The sequence below is a fragment of the Cervus elaphus genome, chromosome 24, assembly GCF_910594005.1.
Source record: "Cervus elaphus chromosome 24, mCerEla1.1, whole genome shotgun sequence".
Taxonomy (NCBI): Eukaryota; Metazoa; Chordata; class Mammalia; order Artiodactyla; family Cervidae; genus Cervus; species Cervus elaphus.
Window position 1 is genome coordinate 34,056,551 of NC_057838.1, and position 23,649 is coordinate 34,080,199.

Sequence of the window (23,649 nt, forward strand, 5' to 3'; positions counted from 1 at the left end):
CATCTCCACCTTAGAAATGATAATTATGAGACCTGCCACTAGATCTTATTTAATATATTAAAAAATTAAAAAAGACAGATATGTACCTATAGACACACACCTGTATATATTACTATAGCTCACATTTGTTTTTGTGAATATTTTGATATAACTCAGTTTCTTTGTAATTTTGTTGATTTTGTTTTATACACTTAAACATTTTATTCTGAGAAGGACGTTCTTAAGCTTCACCTGACTGCCAAAAGGGCCTAGGGAACAAAAAGGGTTAAAGCCCTGCTTTGGATAAAATGCTCCATATTTTTATGGCACTTTACAGTTGTTTGTTTTTGTTTTTTTCCATTTCTCTAGCTTCATTTTACATCACACTTCCATTGCTCATCACATTCTGATCCTGCTGTTCTTGTTTCTGTTCCTTGCAAACTGGACACTCTCTCCCATCTTTGGGGCACAGCCCATACTTTCCCCTGCATGGGATTTCCTGCCTTTCCCCCTTTTTTATGGCTGTCTCCTTCTCCTTCTTGAGTCATCTCATTTTTCTCAGGGAGGCTTCCTCTGCCCACTCTCAAAAGGAGACTTTTCTCAAGACTCTCCACTTTACAATGTCAAATAAAGTTGTACTTATTTTCTTCCTTTCTTTTTTCAACTTGACTTTTGTTAAAGGTGCTCCATATATAAGTGCTCTAAGGTCAGAGTCCATGCTTGTGTAATATTGACCTTGTATCTCTGTCATGTAGCCCAAAGGCAGGCATCTGTTAGGTCTTTGATCAGTGTTGTTGAATGAGGGAGTGGTCCAGGTTTTTAGACATGGTGATGCCACAAGGAAATACAGGAAGAAGAACTGGGATGCATAAAAGTTGATGAGCTCGAATCAGGAAAAAGAATTTGAGGCGCTCATAAGGCCTGAAATCCAGGGATGTAGTAGGCAGTTACTCTCATCTAGTGAGGAGAGGATATGTATGCAGGTAGAGATTTGAGCATCATTTGAAGTGCTGGCAGTGGTTAAAATGATGAAATTGCCAGAGGCAGCAGGTCTGTGCCTCTCAAGTGGGATCTCTTAGACCACCTGTATTAGAATCACCAGCGTAGCTGTTCATACATGCAGGTTCCTTTGCCTCACCCCAGACCTCCAGAATCAGAAGCTCTGGGCTTGGGGAGCAGTAATGTGTAGAGGCAATAAGTTTGCCAGCTGATCTCAACTGCACAGGGCCCAGGAGCCACTGGAATAGAGTAAGAAGATCAGAGGAGCAGGGGAGAACACCAGGGAGCAACAGTGTTTTAGGGGCTAGAAGGAGAGCCCAGGCATTTCAGGAGATGAGTAGGAAGAATCCGTAAGGAGAAAGAAAACCGGAAGAGTAGAATCATGGAAACCAAGAGGCTACTTTGCATATTTGCTGATTGGGGCCACATGCAGCAAAGAAAACCAAGTAGATACAGACTTGAGACAGTAACATTAAATAAAAATGATTAAAATACAGATTTCCGCCCGGTGTTCAAGTTGGCCACTTGAGATTTATCAGCACAGCGGACGCCTTAGTGGCGCTAGAATGGAGCTAGAATTCTTAGTGGAGCTAGAATGTGTCAGAATATCAGCAAAGAGTGCCATTTGCTTCTTTTAGCTAGATTCCAGGAGTAGAACAAAGGAAAAGGTTGATATGTGATCTGATATGTAAAGAATCCTGTTATTTTCCAAAGTCATTTATAATACTTGGGGAGATGTGTTTCCATCAACAGAAACAATCACAGGCTCAAAAGCTAATCTGTTCCAGTCTGCATCCTTATCAGCTACATGAGCCTAAAATGAAAATGGGCTCTGTAAGTGACACTAACCTGTTTTAATAGGAAGCCAGATGCTTTAATGTCATTTCTGAATCCTTTGGGAGATCACATGATAAAATTAAGTTCATTTGGACAAGAAGAACCACTCAAGTAGCGTACACAGAAAATGGCGCTTGTGAAATGTGTTTCTGCAAACTTTTCTGGATTTTTATTTCCCTTCTTTCCTTCAGGCTGAGAAGTTTGGTGACTCCTTTGTTTTTGAAGGCATGTTGAGTGAGCAGGTGAAGTCTGACATCCAGCAGGCAGTAAGTAATGTTTTAATAGGCTCTCATATTTCTCTACTGCTCATTAGAAACGGCTTGGGTGAAAAATCCAAACTACAAGCCCTTCCGCTTCCCCCAGATACCTCACCATTTTCCTGCTATAGATTTTCCCCTAGGACAGGCCTCTGGACCAGGACACCATGTCTTGAAGAAAATAACACAAACCTGGGATAATGTCTAAAGTGTTGAATCTGACTTGAGCTACTATCTTGTGAACCTGAGTATAAGTGAAGCTTACCTGGGCTTTAAACACTTCTGGGCTTCTTTTACTTATAACCCTCCATTCTAGAATGGAGGGTTAAATGTGTGTTTTTGTTTTTTTTTCCTTCAATTTATTTCTATTCTTAAAGTCTTGGTCTCATCAGGTGTTGGTATGGAGAGAGAGCGTCCTTTTAAAGGATTCGTGAATTCATGTGATCAGAGTAACATTTATGAAAGGGGCCCTTTGCTCTGGATGATCACAGGAAATTGAGGCCAGAACCTGGTCCTTACCATCCAGGGTGAACCCTCTTTTAGAGGGGATTCTGGGGAGTCGTGGAAGCAGTGGATGAGGCCTCTAGAAGCACCTGTGTGGTGAGGGGAGCTCAGGGTTTCTGTTGCAGACATTTTAGTAGGTTTGTGTATATTTGAAGTGAAAGTGAAAAGTGAAAGTGTTAGTCACTCAGTCGTGTCTGACTCTTTGCGACCCCATGCACTGTAGCCCATCGGGCTCCTCTGTCCATGGGATTCTCCAGGCAAGAATACTCGAGGAGGTTACCATGCCCTCCTTCAGAGGATCTTCCCAAGCCAGGGGGTGAACCCGGGTCTCCTGCTTTGCAGGCAGATTCTTTACCGTCTGTGTATATTTGCGTATATATTTACTTATCTGTCTCATGAGAAGGCAAAAAATATACAAGGGAAGGAGGGTAGGTAAGCTGGAAAGCTGAAGGTTTACAAAACAGGGCTGAGGATGCAGAAGAAGGAGGTGGTGAGAGAGGAAAGGAAACAGGGTCAGCTGACCCCAGAGAGACTGAATAAGACCTCGACCTGGAAGACAGGAATTCAGCACTAATCTTCCTTTCTTATATAGGTTCCCTTTCAACTCCTGCCTGAATCTCGTCTTTATGTGTTGGCATCACCATTCTCTCTTGTGAGCTAACCATCCTGGCTTGAGCTGGCTTTCTGTACACTCATGTAGAAAACCTGGGGGACATGAGGGGGAAAGATGAGGTAAAACCAGACTTGCTCTCAAGCCATTTTATAGGAGAATCAAGCCTCCTTTATGTATATATTTCATATTACTTAATTTTTTATTTTATTTTTTGTCCTGCTGCCTTGCAGCATTTGGGATCTTAGTTCCCTAACCAGGGATGCTGAGTCTTAAGCAGTGGACTACCAGGGAAGTCCCAGTGTTTTAAAAAACATGACTGAGTTCCATCTGAATCTCAAGGTTTTCTTTACAAGTTTACATTACAAGTCTGTTATGTTATATGATATACCCTGCCCCCGCCTTTTTAAAGGGGTTTGGGGTCACACTAGCTTAGTGTTGATGAGCGAACAGCTCAGGCTGTCAGGTCTTGTTTTGCGATAGGGAGTGCAGATGGGGGAGGGCACGCACTTTTTTTTTTTTTGGGCACGCACTTTTTTGTTTTGTGCTTTCAGATACAAGGCCTCTTGTCACTTGAGAAGCTCTGAGCGCTTTAGGCATAAAGACTGATTATTACTAGGTTCTGCCGGTGCCTTGTTAAATCCACAGTGAAGTGTGTGTACTGGTAACTAGGACGAGGATAAGCAGCTGTTACCCGGTCATAGTATTGGTCACTCACTTAAGTGCTCATAATGGAAAAGCAAGCCTTTTAAATCATATTTAGAAAGGGCTGGAATGAGTGAAATGAACCTGTTGGTGATTTGAGGGAGCTAAGTTTTTGTTTTTTCAGCCTCCTCTTAGGTCTTGGCATACCCTCATGCACTAGATCTATTTTTAAGCTGGTGTTTCCACGAGTGTGGGAGAGGAGATGGGCCACAAGGTGACTTTACGTGAAGCAGGTGAATCAAGGTGGTACGTGGCCAAACATAAGATCACACAGTCTCAGGCTCAGGGCTCTTATAAGACCTGATTAAGTTGAGAAGAAAGTCTCATCTGAGTGTTTGCTTGTCACTAAAACTCAGTGAAAGTGAAAGTTGCTCAGTTGTGTCTGACTCTTTGCGACCCCATGGACTATACAGTCCATGGAATTCTCCAGGCCAGAATCCTGGAGTGGATTCTTAGTTCCCTTCTCCAGGGGATCTTTCCAACCCAGGAATCGAGCTCAGGTCTCCCACATTTCAGGCAGATTCTTTACCAGCTGAGCCACCAAGGAAGCCCCTAAAGCTCAGTAGTACTTGCTAATCCCCCTTTTAACATAAAAAATAGGCCTCAAAACCTTCCCCAGGTTTCACTGGCTGGCCGGGATTTATTAATGTGATTTACTCTTATTTATATTTTAAATGTAATTATTTTATAAATTATTAACTTTCATGCAGTTGTTTTAGATATTTACGGTCATGTGATTATGTTTCATGTAATTCTTTAAAATAAATGTAATTAAATTAATTATTTTAAATGTCGTAAATGTTCTCTCATGACAGGAAATACTAGGGGTATACCTTTTCAGAAAAAGCCTTTCCATTGTAAAAGAAAAATCAAATACAGATCACACAAATCATGTGTGTCATTTTACTGTGTTACTCTAAAGCAAACATCATTGTAACCTTGTCTTAAGTCAGAAATTAGAATTTTGCCACCTGCCCTAGTGACCCCAACCATGTGCCACATCCTGATCACCACCCGCTCTGTCCCTGAAGTAGCCACTGTCTTGCTTTTTTTTAAATAGTTTTTTTTGTTGTTTGTTTGTTGTTGTTTGGCCACACCATGCAGCGGGTGGGATCTTAGTTCCATGACCAGGGATCGAACCTGTGCCCCCTGCATTGGAAGCACGGAGTATTGACCACTGCACCACCAGGGAAGTCCCTATCTTGCTTTTTAAAGTAGATTCTTCTCTGCATTTCTTTGTAGTATTATCAGCAGGCGTGTATCCCCAAGACTGCCAATGTTTAGTCCTGCCCATTTAAAGCAAATTTGTGTCTTTTAAGATTTTTTTTTTACTAAGTTAAGACTGTTATCATCTGTGGATTTCCCTTCCATTATCCTGCTCCTCCCCAGCCCCTGGCCCTTGTCTGCCACACCCTCCCCACCCCTGCACCCCCCAACAATTTATCTGTGAAAGAATCCAGGGTTTTTTTCTGGATTGCCCTCTCATGTTGCATCTCAGCTCTTCTTTCTGTCCTGTGCATTTCCTGCCAGTGGTGTCTGGATCCATAGACCTGATCAGATTCACGTATGGACCCCATTGCAAGACCTCAGTGACACGTTCTTACACCACCAGGCACATAATATCTTTCTCTCTTTTTGTAATGTTACCTGCTGTTAATGCTCAGTGTCAAGATCCATGAGTTCATTGGGAGTTGGAAGACATTGAGAATATAACAGTTTTTTTTTAAATTAATTGAGATTTTATAAAGAGGTGGTTCCCTCATCTGCTATTTTCTTAACTGTTGATACTGTTCATACAAGAAAGATAGAGTAGATGCTTGATTCTTTACTAAAGAAGCGATCCCCTATTCCTCTCTAGAAATAACCAATTAGATTTCTTTTTTTTTATTTAAACATTTAAAGAATATTGTAAATTTACATGCGGTTGTAAGAAATAATATAGATATCTCATGCACCCTTCCCCTGGATTACTCCAGTGCTAGCATCTGAACAACCATAAAACAATTTCACAAACAGGAAGTTGACAGATGAAGGTAAATCTGGTTTTACCAGTTTTATATATACTCATTGGTATGTGTGTATTTAGTTCTGTATTGTTTTAGCAGAAATGTAGATTTTTATAATCACCAGATTTTTTTTTTAAAAAGTCATGAACCTATGGATTTAAACATTCTTAAACATTCTTTGTTTTCTTCTTTAGGAACTCTTAATATATCTGTTTGTAGGATTCAATTTCAGTGTTTATCACTTCTTTTGAATCATTTCTATATTTTTTTTTAATTAAAATCTTTTCTTCCTTTACATCTTCTTTGTCTGTTAGATATTCTTGTATTCATTTCTGAAACGGCCTTTTCTTTTGATTTAGTTATTTCTTGATTTATCTATCTCATCTGAGTTTGCTGATCCTGTTTTATTTTATTCTCTCATGAGTCATTTTCTTAATGCCCTTGACCTCATTTTGACATGGCGCTTTGAGCATCACTTACCCTTTAGAAGAAGGCGTGATCCAGGGTAGCTTCTGTCGCTTGAAGAACTCTTTTATCTTCAGTTGTGCTCACATGGGCCTCGAAAACATGATCTCCTGTTTGCTCAGAATTTCCTGCATCTCTTCCCTTCCACTCCTTCTCCTTTTCTCTCTTGTCCCTTGTTTTCTAGTGTTTGATTTTATTCTCGCGGCTTTATCCTTGGTGAGGGACTCTGTTCTGGAAGGGACCCTAGCAGGTCAGTGTCAGGAATTCTCGGGCCAAGACTGTTCAATGGCCTTTGTACTTTCTCATCACGGGTCCCTAACGCGCACTTACGCCACAGTGGGCAGACTCCATTCCCGTTTTCATTGCTTCTTCACATTGTAATTCTCTGCTTTCCGGTGATACCTGCTGGCTGCTTTGGGATTTTCCTCATCATGGCTCTGATGACTTGTTGCTTTCTTCTGTTTTCTCCTGTCCAGCCATGACGACCGTGCAGGTTGTGTGGCTGTTGGCAGTTTTCCTTTGCATCTTTGTGTTCTGGTTTGGTCAAGGTACCTTGTCACATAGATTGGCTGTGCATATTGTGCTTAGGATTTGGGTGTTTTATCTAGTGGTTATCTAAGTGCTGTGTCTGGTTCTACACATCGACTTGGAGAGATTCAAACTGTGCTGGTGCTGCTGTCCTCTTGGGTTTGTTAGTTTTTTAATATATAACGTTTAGAGTCAAAGCATCAGTCTAGCTCTCAGGGTTTTCTTGTAGAGATAAATGGTGAATTTAATGGTGAGAAACAGAGTAGATGTGTGTGCAGAAGTTTACCTACTTGTGATTATTACTTGGATGTTTCATTTAAAACAGTGTCTTAAAAACTATAGATATCAAATCCTAGAAGGGATTAAGGCTAGCTTTTGTTGTTGTTTTTTTGGGGTTTTGTTTTTTTACTCTAGATAACTTAAAATACCTTAAAAAGATGGTCTTTAAAATATATAATTTCTAAAGAGTATGTTTCATTTTTACACTTGTGTCATTAATGTATCTCCTAAATCTTCGACAGAGGAATAGCAGTGAGATGGGAAAAAACAGTTCCTCTTGGTGGGAACCTGAGAAATAATGATCACTATTTGTTTGTGCTTTAACACTTTCAAAATTGTTAACAGTTTAAGGAAACAAATTGCTGAGTAAGTGTCCTTGAAAAAGGAGGATGAGAAGCTATTTTGAGACGATCTTTTCAACCGAAAGCCAATTTCATTAAGGATTCAGAATTACTAAGACTGCTTCTCCTTTTTCTTCTTTTTTCAAATTAAAAAAAAAAAAGTCTCTTCTGCCTAAAGGACATCTTTTGGTAAATGTTTTTTTTTATTAATTTTGTTCAAGTATATCTTGCTTCATTACTGAAAGATGGAAATGGCAACCCACTCCAGTATCCTTGCCTGGAAAATCTCATGGACAGAGGAGCCTGGTGGGCTGCAGTCCATGGGGTCGCAAAGAGTCAGGCACAACTGAGCAACTAACACTTACACTGAAAGATAATTGAGCTAAGTAAGGATTTACAGTTGGCAGTTATTTCCTCCCAGTACACTGTAGGGTTTAGTTCACTGTCTTCTCGTCTTTGTCATTGCTGTTAAAACGTCAGCCATCAGGAACTTCTGTGGCTGTTCTTCTGTAGGTCATCGAGTTCGGCCCACTGTTAAAACGATCTCCTGTCTTTGTTATTCTTCAGTTTCACTGTGATTTGCCTAGATGTTGGTTTCTTTCCATTTTTCTGCTTCAGTTTCATTGAGTTTCCTGAATCTGAGGACAAGTGTTTGTAAATCATATCTGGATTATTCTTAAGCATGATCTTTTTGAGTATTGCCTTTTTCTCCATTCTTTCCTCTGGGGTTCCAGGTAGATGTTGGTTAGTCACCCAGTCTTCCATGTCTCTTAACTTCACATTTGAGTGAATATATGTATGTGTGTATATTTATACTGTGTATACTTAATATGGTTATTTTTTAAATATATGTATATATTTTATACTGTATACCTTAGTATGTATATTTCATTTTAATTTCTGTTAGCTTTTGGCTGTATCTTTGGTGTTTTTTTTAGTCTTCAAATATATTTTGCTTCATTACTGAAAGATAATTTAAGTATCTTTAAGTATAAAATAAAATTAAAGTTTAATTTTTAAGTATAAAATTAAAGTTGCTCTTAGAATTAGAATATACACACCTAACTCCTCACAATCTGCTACAGAGTTAACATTTTAAGACTTACTATAAAAAAAAAATAATAAGACTTACTATAGAAGCCTTATTACCATGTAGGTTCCTTTATCCGACTCCCTATATTATAGTTGTTATATATAGTAAGTACATCTTCGTAAATGGGAAAGAAACCCCAACATTTTGCTTATAACACTCATACATATTTTTTATAATTTAAAGGAGAAAATAATCTATTCCATTTACCCAAACTATTTTTGTTGTTCTTCCTTTATTCCTAAAGTTCCTTATTTCCCTGCAGCTGAAAAAACTTGCTTTCGCATTTCTTTTAGAGCAAGTCTTTTGGTGACGAATTCTCTTACTTTTTGTTTATCTGCAATGTGTTTATTTTACCTTTATTCTTGAAGGATGTTTTCACTGGATACAAAGTCCTGGGTTGACACTTCTTTGCTTTCATGACTTTAAAATATTGTCTCACTCTTTTCTGTTCATGTGGTTTCTAATAATAGACATTTGAACCACTAATCTCTCATATGTATTGTGTCATTTGTTTTACTGACTTCTTTCAAGATATTTCAAAAATCTTTTATCTTTAGCAGTTTGATTATAATGCTTTTGGACATTGTTTTCTTAGAGATTATCCTGTTTGGGGTTTGTTGAGGTTCTTGTGTCTGTAAATTTATGTCTTTAACCATATTTTGTGGAGTGTCCAGCCATTATTCCAAATATTTTTTCAACACCAATTTCTCCTCTCATTTTGGGATATGACACGCTAGTGTTAGACTTTTTATTATTGAAGAGGTTCCTTAGACTTTGTTCATTAAAAAAGTTTTTTTTTCTCTGTTTTTGGATTATACACTAGTGATACAATCTAGTATTCTAGTGATATGTCTTCAAGCTTCCTGTTTTCTCTGTCATTTTCATTCTGCTCTTAAGCCTACCCAGTGAATTTCAGATACCGTATTTTGCAATTCTGAAGTTACCTTTTTAAAAAATAGCTCCTGTTTCTCTGCTGAGAATGAATGCCTAGCTTTTTATTCATTTCAAGAGCATTCACCTTTATGTCATAGCTGATAGTTATAATAGCTGTTTTGGTCTTTGTCCAATAATTCCAACATTTGGGTCATCTTGGGGTTTGCACCTGTTCATTTTCTTTTCCCTTCACTTTTGGGTCTCTGGATCCTGTTATAATACTCTGGAGAATGTTGACTTTTTTTTTTTTGAGGCAGTTAACCTGGTAACCTGGTTAAGTACAAATCAGAAGTTTTGCCTTGTCTACCGCTAGTAGTGATTTTGTAGCTCTGTTTGTTCTCCTTTTCATGCTAGCGTAGCACCTTAATTATTTTTTCTTCATTCTAACTATAATTTTACTTTTTAAAAAATTATAGTTATTTACAATCTTGTGTTAATTTCTGCTGTAAAATGATTCAGATATGTGTATACAATATTTAAAAAAATATCCTTATTTAGTATGGTTTATCTCATTTCACTTGTTTAATCAATTTCTTATAGGGATATTAATGCCTACCTAAAAAAAAAAAATGCCTACCTAGTTGTTGTCATCAGTTGCTAAGTCATGTCTGACTCTTTTTGACCCCATGGACTGCAGCATGCCAGGCTTTCCCTGTCCTTCACTAAACTCATATCCATTGAGCCTACCTAGTAGAGTATTGTAAAGATCAAATGAAGTCATGTTCATAGAACCACCTAGTAGTACAATGTCTGGCACATAAAGAGCCTTTTAGTAAATGTTGCTCTGGTTTCTTCAGATGGACTGTCTCTTTGCTTGGCCTAATTGAAAATTTAGTTAAATTTCCTTTGCTTTACTTTTGCCCATTCCTAAGAATTGGCATTGCCACATATAGCATTGTACCAAATTACAGTGATATTTTCAAAGGATTTGCTGTCATGGGATAAATCTTCTTGGATTATCTCAGAGTCCTTGGCTAGAGGAATATACAAGTGATACATCTTTTTTGGTAGGAAAGTGAGATAAAATATATGTAACATAAAATTTACCATTTTAACTATTTTTAAATGGATAATTCATTAAAGTTACGTACATTCCCAATGTTGTACAACCCTCATCACCACTATGCACTTAAAGAACTTGTTCGCCATCCCAAACAGAAACTCTGTACCATTAAACAGTAATTTCCTATTTTCCCCTCCCCAACCCCTGGTAAACCTTGATTCTACTTTGTATCTGTATCAATTAGTCTGTTCTAAGTGCCTCATAGAAGGAATCTTACAATATTTGTCCTTTTATGACTGGCTTATTTCACTTAGGATAATGTGTTTAAGATTCATTCATGTTGTACCATGTATCAGAATTTCAATCCTGGATGAACAACAAAAGGCTACTGTATAGCACAGGCAACTATATTCAGTATTCTGGGATTAACCATAATGGAAAAGAGTATTTTTAAAAAGTGTATTTATATGTACAACTGAATCACTGTTGTACAGCAGAAATTAATACAACATTGTAAATCAACTATATGTCAATAAAAAAGAATTCCATTCCCTTTTTAAAACCGAATAATATTCCATTGTTTCTGTATACCACATTTTGTTCATTTTATCTGTCAGTCGACATTTGGTTTGTTTTCAGCTTTTGGCTATTATGAATAATGCTGCCATGAACATTGGTGTACAGGTGTCTGACTGTGCTTTCAGTTCTTTTGGGTGTATATAGTGACATTTATTTGAATTCATGCCTCCTTGATTGTCTGCCATCCATCAGTGGGGTCTGTTTTTTGACTTGTAGAAGAAATGAGCTGAGCTCCCTCTGTCTGAAGATTTCCTTTCTGGATTTAAATGTAGCCTGTTTGTTTAGCAAGCCATCAGAAATGTCCTCTTGTCACCTAGGTACTGTACTTCTCCTGGGAATACTAGGATGAAAGCTACCTTCCCTGTCTTTTAACTGCTCAAAGTCTAAGGAATGCAGTAGCATTGAATTCAAACCAATATTAGGTGTTTTTTTTTTTTCTGAATTATGACTTTTTAATATGAAATTATTAGAGAAACAAGAATGAAAACACGTATATCATCTGTTTAAAATTTATCAAAAAGAGTAAGAGTATATGAAGTCCATCCCATCCTGAAGTGGAAGTACCTCAGCAGTGCCGATGAAGAGAAGTGGTGAGGAGTAGGCAGAGATGCCTGCAAAGCTGAATTTGTTAGGGTGATCAGGGAATGCCTGTGTGAGGAAAAGGCATTTTAGGGAAGCCTTTCAAGTGAGGAAGAACAAACCTGGGGATCAACTAGGACAAAGCTCTGCTGGAGTGCCTTCCATGTCCTGATGCTTTGACTATCCATATTCAGCTTTGCATGGTCAGGTTTCAGCTAAACTTACTCTGGGCAGTCCATTTGAAATGCCTGTCTGTTGTCCAACATTCCAGATTGAGATGCTTCCATTTATTTGTTCTTACAGCTTCTTATGCCTTCCTTTCACATTATTTATCTCACTCATCATTATTTGTGTAGGTGTTTGTTGAATGCCCTTTTCTTTACCTGAACCGTCCTGTGACAGTGGGTGAAGCTGTTCCCATATTATTCACCATCTCCCAAGCATAATACCTGTCACTTAATAAAGACTTAATAAATATTTGCCAAAAAATGAACGAACGCCATTTGAGTATCCTCTATGGGAGCATTCATTTTTGAGAGCCGCGGGGCTCAGACCTGGTATGACCTGTCTCATGTTGGAAAGGCAGCTTTTTCTTGGCATGAGAATGCTGATTTGATCAACAGGGTGAAGGTGAGTTCACAGAAACTGAGTTTTTCAGGAAGTCTGATCCAGGGTTGGCTGATTGGATAAGAAGAGAACATGGTCAGACAACCGTGTTCTATGTCTGGTTTTGAAAAGGCTGGTTGTCTGCCTGTCCTGGGAATCAGTATGTGGTGTAGACTCAGGAAGCAATTGATAACCCTGGAAGGTGAGAATCCAATAAAGTAGGATAACAGGGCACAGTATTTGATTCCAACCAGCTCTAAAACAAGGTCCCTGATCAGAATGAGTGTTAGTGAGGCACGGTGGGCTCCCAAAGGCTCAGATTTCAAATATCTCTTTAAGAGGTTCTTAAGTGTCTTTTCAAGTCGTGGGTCTTTTGAGGTCTGACTTGGATTAGAAAATAAAGATGATTCTCTCATCTCCTACCTCCCAGGTGTTGGCATTTGTGCTGTAAACCTCCACAGTGAGACAAAGACTGTCAGGTAGGGAGTTCTGCCCAGGGGATACGCAGCTTTAGGAAAAACTTATGCAAAAAAAAGAGGATTTAGAATGGATGAAACTTTCGGAATCATCTGTGAAGAACTTTCCTCTTATAGATGAGGCAACCATGGCCCAGGAGGGGAAATAGCTTGTCTCAGTTCTGGGAAATGTTTAAAGGTAGTGTGTGTGTGTGTGTGTGTGTTTAGTCACTCAGTTGTGTCTGATTCTTTGTGACTCCCCACACTTAGCGTGTGTGTGTGTGTGTGTGTGTGTGTGTGTGTGTGTGCTTGCGCGCGCTTAGTCACTCAGTTGTGTCTGATTCTTTGTGACTCCCCACACTTAGCGCACCAGGCTCCTCTATCCATGGGATTTTGCAGGCAAGAATAGTGGAGTGGGTTGCCATTTCCTGCTCCAGGGGATCTTCCTGACCCGAGGATCGAACCCACATCTCCTGTGTCTCCTGCATTGGCAGGTGGGTCCTTTACCACCAGCGCCACCCGAGGACCAGCCTAGTACCTTTCCGTCAGAGGCCCTTTTGCAAAACCCATAGGACAAGGGCTGACCCCTCTCTATAAAAGCATGTCCTGTTGAAACACTAAAGTTTTAGTTGGTGTTTATCCAGCAGAGGGTCACCCACGGTGGGGAGGGGTTTGGAAACCATGGAAGCCTCAGGAACAGGTGAGCTTATTTGTTAAATAAATGTTTATCCCATTTATACTATGCACCAGGCAGTGTTCCAAGTACTGCGGATGTAAGTCCTCACTCTCCTGGGAGTTATAGATCTAGGGAGAAACACACTCTACACAAGTGAACTTTTAACTAACTATGCTAATGGCCTGTGAATAAAATAAAACAGAGTAATGGGGGAAAGAGTGGTTGTGTATTGTGGGGTTGGGCTCTTTTATGTGGGGGGTCGTGGGGTGGCCTCTCTAAGGAAGTGACACCTGAGCTGAAACTTAATTGGTGAGTAGGACCCAGCATGACCAGTAATGAGGGCGTGATAAACAGGGGGAAATGGGGTGGGAGCTAGGCTTAGGTTGGAGAAGTAGCAGCAGGTGGATGACCTAGACTTTCTGAGCCTCAGAGAAGTTTGGGTTTGTTCTTTAGTGCATCTGGAAGCCACTGGATCTAGTTAACTTTTTTTTTTTTTAATTTATTTTAGTTTGGCCGTGCTGGGTGTTTATTGTAGCACATGGGCTTTCTGTAGTTGCCCCCAGCATGTGGGATCTTCGTTCCCCGATCAGAGATCAGAGCCGTGTCCCCTGCAGTGGAAGTGGATTATTAACCCCCCGACCACCAGGGAAGTCCTCTCTAGTTAACATTTTAAAGAGAGCACTCTGACCTCTGTGTGTGTTTTGTCGGAGGCCAGGTGTGACATGATGCGGCTGTGGAGCAGGCTGGCAGGGGGAGAGATGCTGAGAAGGGTCTGGTGTTGGGCATCTGAGAGCAGAGGGGGCAAAGGAGAGTGAGGACTCAAGTATGACTCCTGGGTACTGGCCTGAGCATCTGGGGAGGCTGTGATTCCCTTCACTTGAGATGGTAGAGCCTGGGGAAGGGTGAATACGTGATTGAACCTAAAGAAGACTAAGAGGTGAAAGAATTATGATTATTCTACACATGTCTGCAAGGTGATCCAAAGGGAATTTGACTTGTTCCACGTGATGCTTGGAGCCTGATCAGTGCCAGCAGATAAAGGGCTTTGGAGGCATTTCTCTTCCACTGTTGATGAAGCCCTCTGTTGGTTAGAATGGTCTGAGCTTGAGTGTGTACCTGCAGGGAGGTGATGTCTCTCCGCTAAATTGTTGAAGCTAAGATGGGTATCATCTACAAGTAGAGTGACCATTGTAATTTATGGTCCACATTGGGATATTTTTCAGAATAAAATGGGTTGCTCTTAAGTATGCCAGAATAACAAGTATACGTCTGGACTGCCTTGGTTAAATGAGGACTGTTGTTCATCCTGCCTTGCATATTCATCCTAGGGATACTGTAGAGAGGATGTCTTTGGTTGGGTGTGGGTTGAAAGCAGGTGTCCTCTGGGCGTCTTTCAAAGTCTAAGGTTCTGAATATCTTTGGTGTATTTTATTTCACAGAAAAAGTTGATGTTCAGCTTTTCTGGATTAAGTGAAGTACTCTTACGGTACAGGCAGATCAATGAAGTAGGTGTGTAATAAAGGCAGCCTCTCCTGTGGAGCATCCTTCTCACACCCGTCCTACCTCACTTGCTCCTCTTCCCCTCCTGTGGGACACATTTGCAGAGTGACACCCCCTGACTTTAGTTGGGTGCCTGTCCTTGGGCATGCAGTACAGCCTTGAATTCATCTGCTTATTTGTCTGTCTTCACCCCTAGATCGTGTGCTTGGCTTCTCCACGCCCCAGGCCTCTCACAGGGCTGCATAGGACAGACACCCATCACATGTTTACTGAATGTATAAATGAATGAACGAATAGCATTGTAAATGAGTTCTTCAGCTCTCTTGTACCAATGGCTATACATACTTGTTTTCTGAATGCTTATGCTAAATCCACACTGTAGTAAGCCTATTGATAAGTTCTCTTACTAGGCTGACTTTGCTGATTGAGAAAACCAAACTGAGAGAGGTTTGGTAACTTGCTCACTGTCACATAGCTAGTAAGTAGTCAATAGTCAGGGTTGGAACCTACCAGACACTTGGCTCAAAGACCATCTCCCGTTGCTCAGAACTTAACCATGACTGTTATGTAAGCAGTTCAAAGATTTTGAGAAGTTCTGCAATTAAGAAAAACTAGTTTAACTTGATTACCTGAGTGCTTTCCTGGCTGGATGGACTGCTCTGATTGTGGAACTTCCTTCCACCTATCCCCTGCTGCCCCCCTCCTTCCCCCTGCCCCCATAGCTGTTAGCTATTAACATCTTGTGGAAGACTCTGGAAACAGCTTTTGGAAAAGCCTGGGTGGTAGAACAGACTTATAAATTGAATACCTGCGGCTGTGGGTTCTTTCCCTGGCTCTGCCACTACCTGCCACATTTCAGGGCTTATTTTTCCATCCTTAAAATGAGGGAATTTAAACAGTTGGCCTCCCTATCCTCTCACCTTTAGAACCCGGCAGCATTGTAAGCTCGCCTGTGTGAAGCATGCAGCCAGGCTGGGAGAGCTTCTTAGGTGCCTTTTCTGTCTTCTGTTTGACCTTTTTTCTCAGAAGCCTCAGAACTTGTAAGCCACGAAAACAAAGTACAGAACGAATCAAATATCATTCAGATTTTCGGTAATTTCCCTGTTTTAGACATTGAGAAAGGTTCATAGGTAAGCCAGTAGCAATTCAAGGAGCTTAAATGAAGCCTTTTTGTAAAGAGTTGTAATAAAAGCTTCTTTGCCTAAAGGAATAAAAACTTACTTAAAAAAATAAAAAATTTTTTCTCTTGTTTTTAGAGTTTTTTTTTTTAAAGCCTCAGATCCCAGACCTAGAGAGCATTATGCTAAGTTAAATAAGTCAGAGAAAGACAAATACTGTATGTTATCACTTATATGTAGAATCTAAAAAATGAAACAAACCGATATATAAAACAAAACAGAAACAAACTCACCTATTTAGACAACAATCTCGTGATTACCAGTGGGGAGAGAAAAGGGAGGAGAGGCGAGATAGGGGTAGGGAATTAGAAGATACAAACTACTGGAAGCTAAATAGATAAGGAACAAGGATATGTTGTACAGCACAGTGAAAAATAACCACTGTTCTGTAATAATCTTAAGTGGCGTATACATTATACACCTGAAATGAATACAATATTGTAAATAAACTATACTTCGATAAACAATTTGTAATAAAAAGCCCCAAATCTACTTTTGCCATATTTCTGCAGGTCTCAATGGAGAGTGAGTCAACTACCTCACTTTTAAAGGGTTCTTGGATGCTAACGATCTTTTATGCGTTTTTTATACATTGTCTATAACAAGTGACACTCTAGGATTTCTGCTCTTCTCTTAAGGACATGTAATAAATGTTTAGAGCATACAAAGTGGTATTTCAGGAATGCAGTGAATTCTATAATGAGGAATTTGACTAAGAACTGGAGCAAAAATGTTGAACATTTTCAGATCTGCCTTAAGTTTCATAAATATTTGTACTCTATGAAAAAGCATGCATTTTTCTGCCTCACACATTCTATTAAGTAGTCAAGGTACCTGATTTAGGATTTAATTTGAAATAAGCTGTCAGACCCGACTACCTATCTATTTTCATGATGAATTTGTTTTTACTCTTTATTCAAGCTTACTTCTCAATTTTCTACATTTGTATTGTAGAAAATACAAATTGTATGGGGTGCTGAAGAAAGAGATTTTACTCATTGTGTGCTTCCTATTCCACTTGACTCCTTCAGTTGCATTTGATTCTCATCCAGTTTTATTTATACTTCATGAATTTGAACAGATCTGCGATTTCTTATTGTTCACTGGTGCCAGTTGAAAAATTCTCCCAGGCTGTTTTTATAGGGGTAACTGTCATGTTTATACTGCGTTTCAAAAAACATCCATCTTTTTAATTTGCTTGTCTAAATGCATTTAATTTTTAAGAGAACAGTTGTAAAGTTGTGAACTTGACATTTTTACACTTGAATGTGCATATTAACACAGCGCTTTGTCTTTTTCCTGCGCCGACTTTATTCTGGGCTGTGTGTGTATAGGAAGCATAATTTACCCCTTCTGGCAAAAATAAAGGCACCGTCGCTGTCTTCCCCCTTTTCTTTTCTTTTCTTTAAGCTGTTACTACAAGTCTGGCCATGTCCCTAGGGAGAGGTGGGAAAAGATGTCTTTGCCCTCTGAAGTCCATGTCTCAAGGGGACGTCAGTACTCACACGGATCCTATTTACATTGTAATTGGTTGCTGGCTGTCTGGTACAGCTGTTTCAACTTAAACCCAAGACAGTTGCTATGGAGATGGTTTGACTAGAAATAGGTCAAGTAAAGTCCTTTTCTCCCTGGATGTAAGGGAGTGCTGTAACTCAACTAGAAGTGTCTCAGTTGAAGAGAAAATGCGTAGATGGGCAACCACATCCACTGCCCCCACAGTTTCTCCTTGTAGGATGAGGCTTATCACAGATGCCAGACCGCTCATGTTGTTGCTGTGACTCTGGAAAGAACACATCTGAAGACTCTTTCTGTTAAAAGGAATCATAGATGCTACAATTTGCAGTGTAACCTTGTTTAACTGGCTTATGTATGACTCGAAAAAGTTGCCTGGAGAAGGCAATGGCACCCCACTCCAGTACTCTTGCCTGGAAATCCCATGGACGGAGGAGCCTGGTTGGCTGCTGTCTATGGGGTCGCACAGAGTTGGACACGACTGAGCAACTTCACTTTCACTTTTCACTTTCATGCATTGGAGAAGGAAATGGCAACCCGCTCCAGTGTTCTTGCCTGGAGAATCCCAGGGACAGGGGAGCCTGGTGGGCTGCCGTCTGTGGGGTCGCACAGAGTCGGACACGACTGAAGTGACTTAGCAGCAGCAGCAGCAGAAAAAGGTGCTTATTTCATAAGTTACTAAACATAGTAGAATGGCATTTATTTTCAAGACATGACCAGGAGTTCAAGAGCAGGTCTTTTAAAATATGGTTAGCAATGATATTTGGAAGAAGTTATCTGGTGACATCGGATGGGATTTGTTGTATGTTTGTCTAGAAAGGATGTCTTTCCCAGTCCAACTTGGCTAAGATGAGTGATGTACTACCTGTAAGCTAAGTCCTCTGTTGTGGGTGACTCCGATGCTTATCTTTCCTTCTTCATGTGTCTGGTGCGGAAGTGGTTCCTGACTCTGCATCTGACCATTGTGATGTAGAGTTACAGTCTTTCTCATAGGCGGGGGTGTCATATGTTCCTCTCATAGGTCCCCAAGCTTTGTCTAGTTTGGGGCTTCATGAGTGTGGAGACAATTTTTTTTATTTGTTTTATCTCTTTTAAAAATTTATTTGTTTTTTAATTGGAGGATAATTGATTTACAATATTGTGTTGGTTTCTGTAATACATCAACATGAGTCAGCCATACATACACATGGCCCCTCCCTCTTGAAACTCCCTCCCACCTCCCACCCCATCCCACCCCGCTAGGTTGTCACAGAGCACCGGGTTTGAGCTCCCTTGGTCAGACAGCAAATTCCCACTGGCTATCTGTTTTACATACGGTAATGTGTATGTTCCCATGCCACTCTCTTTACTCCTCCCACTCTCTCCTTCCCCCCACTGTGTCCACAGTCTGTTCTCTATGTCTGCCTCTGTATTGCTGCCCTGTAAATAGGTTGATAAGTACCATCCTTTTAGATTCCATATATATGTGTTAATATATGATGTTTGTTTTTCCCTTTCTGACTTACTTCACTCTGTATAATGGGCTCTAGGCTCATCCACCTCATTAGAAGTGACTCAAAATATGTTTTCTGGCTGAGTCGTAATTTGGTTCTCATAGTTGGGTGGGGAGTAGGATGCTATTGGCATCTAGCGGGGAGAGGTCTGGGATGCTGTGGGGCATCCTACAGTGTACAGAACAGCCCCCTCCATCAAGGAATTATGTGGCCCAGTAAGTCAGTAGTGCTGAGATGGTCTGTATTGGATGGGTTATTAAGAAATGTAAAAGATTTCGGGAAAGAATGACAGTAAGAGATCTGGAAAGCAGATATGGAAAATGAGAAAAGTGTGTGTATATGATGGGAAAGAAATTGAGTAGGAACTATAGCACTGATGTGTGTACCTGGACCCACCAATTTGAGTTTTACAGATATTTTTGGAAGAAGATAAAGTGAGTAGTTAACCATGTAAGATTAGTATTAATATGTACAATAAATAATTGAGAAACTCTCAATATACCAACTGTCTTAAGTCATACTCTCAGGATTCTGGGAGTTGAAGATTTCCTTTAGGAATGAGGTTCCTAAAAAGGGAACCTGGCAGACAGTAGGCGCACAATAAATATATGCGACCAGAGTGAGTTGAGGGGAAACAGAGAGAAAAAGGGAATGGACTCAGAGGCCACAGGGGCAGCTGCCCCAGGTCTACCCACACAAGCCAACTCTGTGGAATTTCCCAACTGAAGAAGGCTGGGAACCTTGGAGGACTTCTGCCATTAAGGCTTGTGTTTGGCTGTCTTTACTAACGCTGTGCATGTGTGTACCCTGGGATCCAGCCATTCCACTCCACAGCGTGCTCTCAGCAGGAATGCTTCTGCATATTTCCTGAGTCATGAGCTACCAAGAATGTTCACAGAAGTAGCACCATTCACAGTAGCTCAAACTGGAAACTGCCCAAATACCCATCAGCAGTAGAAGAGATAAGTAAATCCATTAAAAAAGTTGCTAATGATGGAATATTTCAAAACACAATAGGGTATAAGAAAAATAGGCATTCTAGTTTCCACCACCCAGATTTAACAAAGGCTAACATTTTGCCATATTTGCCTTTTAAAAATTCTTTTTTTTTTTTTTCATTTGAGAAATAGAACCTTCTGGTGACCTTAGTGTTGGGAATGGGGTAGAATTGGGTGAGTGATCTCTGAAGATCTCGGAAATGTTAAGAGTGAGATGTCCTGAGCTTTCTCTGCACGTCTTCCCTTGACATGGAATGAATTACCTGTCACTGGCACTTAAATGGGCTTCCCTGGTGGCAAATATCAAACAGTGTAGTCAGCGAGAACACCCCCCCCCCCCCGCCCTGATTAAAGATTCCACAGTGCTGCAGAAGAAAGAGGAGGAAGGCCTGCCTTTCACCTCTCCTGCTCTCTGAAAGAGAAAACACTCTGCAGTAATGTCCTCAGAGGACATAATGCCTCTTTCATTGAGATATAAAAGAATTTGGCTTTTCCCATCAAATTGTGATTGGAATACCGTGAATGTTTTGATTGTGCTGATGTGAGAAAAAGAACAAGAACGGAGTTTGGTGTTCTCGGTGATTGCTGTAGTTGTTAGCCGGGCACACATCCCCCATCTCTTCCACTCAGCCCGGCTCGTCAGGACACAGAGGACTGAGAGCAGCATTGTCTTGGGGATACCTTGAGTCCATTCTGCTTTACAGCAGAAGAACCATTTGCAAACTTCTGTTCTTTACTTAGTATTAGCATCATTGATGATGGTAATTTTTTTGGGTAACTCTCTCCTTGATTGTCATGAGGTCCATGGTTGACTGCTTCCCTTTACTGAGTGCTTGCTAAGTGCTTGGCATAGTCCTAAGCCCTGGATGTATGTTTGGTTTCCTCGTAATAATCTCTGAGATAGGCATTGTTACTGTTTTCATCTTACAATTGAGAAAACAGATGTAGGGAGGTTCAGTAGGGAGGTTGCCAAGGGTTATTACCCTCTGCATGGCAGAGTCATAATTCAAATCTCATTTTGCCTGACTCCAAAATCGTTTTTAACCAATCTCTAAACAATCCCAGGTAGTGCAATGGTAAAGAATCTGCCTGCCCATGCAGGAGATGCAAGAGATGTGGGTTTGATCCCTGGGTTGGGAGGAGGAAATAGCAACCCATTCCAGTATTCTTGCCTGGAAAATTCCATGGACAGAGGAGCCTGGCGGGCTGCAGTCCATGGGATTGCAAAGAGTCAGACACACAAAGAGAAAGCACAAATGAATGAAAATGAACAAAACAAGGCCCACTTGATGTTGGTACATGGGTTGACAGAGCTGTAAAGCGGGAGTTAAGGTCCTGGGAACAGGACGTGAGCTGAGCACTTCCCAGTCCTTTTAGAGTCACCCTGCTCTGAGTCTGTGGTGGGAGCCTGGGAGGCTGCTCTCATTTCACAGATGAGGACTTCGGGGCCAGACAAGCAGTGGGCTTGCCCAGAGCCACACAGCTCATGTTGGGCTGGATATTCACCAGGATCTTTTGTGCACACACTCCAGCTCTGTATTCAGTCTCCTACCACCTTGGTTGACCTTCAGCCTGGCACCAAGTTGTAAGATTAATGTTGTTTCCTCATCTTTTACATCAGAGTGGTACCAGCTGTCCCAGTTGTTAGAGATTATAGAGCATTAGCTAGCAGTGTGTCTTTTTAAGATTCTTGGAAAGATACACCATTTAGATACATATTTGTTTAATCACTGCGGTGCTTTATGATGCGAGGTAATACCTTTTCTAAAAAACTTTTTATGTTGTATTGGGGTACAGCTGATTAATGTTGTAGTAGTTTAAAGTGAACAGTGAAGGGACTCAACCTTAGATGTACATGTATGTATTCTCCCCCAAAGCCCCCTGCCATCTAACCTGCCACATAACACTGCCTTTTTGTTTGTTTGTTCTGGGTGCACGTGTGGCTTGCTGGATCTTAATTCCCCAACTCGGGATTGAACCTGGAGCATAGTCCTCACTACTGGACCACCAGGGAATTCCCGAGATAATGCTTTTTTTTTGGGTTAGATTTAATTACATATACATATTTTTGATATTCTGGAAGAATGATTTGGTAATTTCATGGAAGTTGAAGACCTTAAGTGAGATTTTTTTTTTTTTTATTCTGCATGGACTAAATCTGTTTTTTTAGAGCTAACCTCAGCTTATCCTGTGTTGCTCTGAGGTTGCAGCTGCTCCGTGGTGGTTACCTGTGAAAGGTGCTAACTGGAGACATCCAGAAGGGCCCGACTCTACTGTCCTACACAGGTGAGACTGGTGGGTCTTAGCCTAGATGATACTTTCATTTCAAAATCAGTTCCTATGATGTTGAAGAGAAACTCAATGTCCATTGTCTATAAAAGAGTATGATGAACTCTAATCCGTTGGAAGGGGAATAGGATGACTAGAAAGAATCAATGTACAGACCCAAACATTGTGCCTACGTCATGGAACACTGTTAAAATTCTTTTCTTTTCTTTTTTTTGATGTGGACCATTTTTAAAGTCTTTATTGCATTTGTTACAATATTGCTTCTGTTTTATGTTGTGGTCTTTCTGCTGCCAGGCATGTGGATCTTGGCTCCCTGACCAGGGATTGAACCCACACCTCCTGTGTTGGAAGAAGTCTTAACCACTGGACCACCAGGGAAGTCTCTGGAAGGCTCATAATAAGTGGCCTCTTGTCATCCTCATTTGGCCTTTTAGAGGGTCCCCTCCTGTCATTCTTTCCCCTTTTGACAGTCCTATTACAAATCTCATGACGTGTAACCTTTACAGATTGTTCTTCCTCATGAGTAGGCCATCATGAGGACGGAGATTGCCTCACAGAGAAGTTGGTATCTTGCCAAGTGGCCACTGTAACAGCTAGGCCTTGGGTATAGAACTCATGTTCTCTGCGGTCCTGGACTGACATACTTTGAAGCCACCATCTGACTGAAAAACCACAGAGCTGCAAGTCGGTCAGCAAGTCTCCAGGGTGGCAAAGAAATAATTATCTCAAGCAAAAATAGAGTAACACTTTAAGCCCTGGAGGCAGAGAAAGGTTTAGGTCAGGACTCAGCGTCTCAACAGCCCAAGAAAACTGTTCTCCTAACCCAGTTTTTCAGATGGGATTCTCGAGTCTCCGTTTTCGACATCGTTCCTGCTTACTGCCCTCAGTGTGAGGGAGCCGGAAGTACAGGCAGTTCAGCTCTAGGGATACAGCTCCTTGATAAATGTCATTCTTTCAAACTCTTGAGTTGGTAGGCCCTGGGGTAGAAATAGACTCTGAGGTAGAAAGTTGTGGGATTCTCAGATACCTCCGGTAGATGACCTTCTTGCTGCTGCTGCTGCTAAGTCACTTGAGTCGTGTCCGACTCTGTGCGACCCCATAGATGTCAGCCCACCAGGCTCCCCCGTCCCTGGGATTCTCCAGGCAAGAACACTGGAGTGGGGTGCCATTGCCTTCTCCGTGATGACCTCTTAGCTCCCAATATATAGCTTCTTTCTGAAATATCATAGTAGAAGAAAAAGCTGA

The 23,649-nt window shown here is 40.8% G+C and overlaps 1 protein-coding gene across 2 annotated transcripts in view; it reads left to right on the forward strand.

Moving 5' to 3' along the window:
• Positions 1 to 23,649, forward strand: part of SUMF1 (sulfatase modifying factor 1) — an 86,128-nt gene that overhangs the window by 13,139 nt on the left and 49,340 nt on the right. For both annotated transcript variants that reach the window (XM_043886227.1, XM_043886228.1), the window contains exons 3-4: positions 2,007 to 2,081; positions 22,319 to 22,401. In XM_043886227.1, coding sequence (XP_043742162.1) covers positions 2,007 to 2,081; positions 22,319 to 22,401 — 158 coding nt within the window. The remainder of the gene's footprint in view (positions 1 to 2,006; positions 2,082 to 22,318; positions 22,402 to 23,649) is intronic.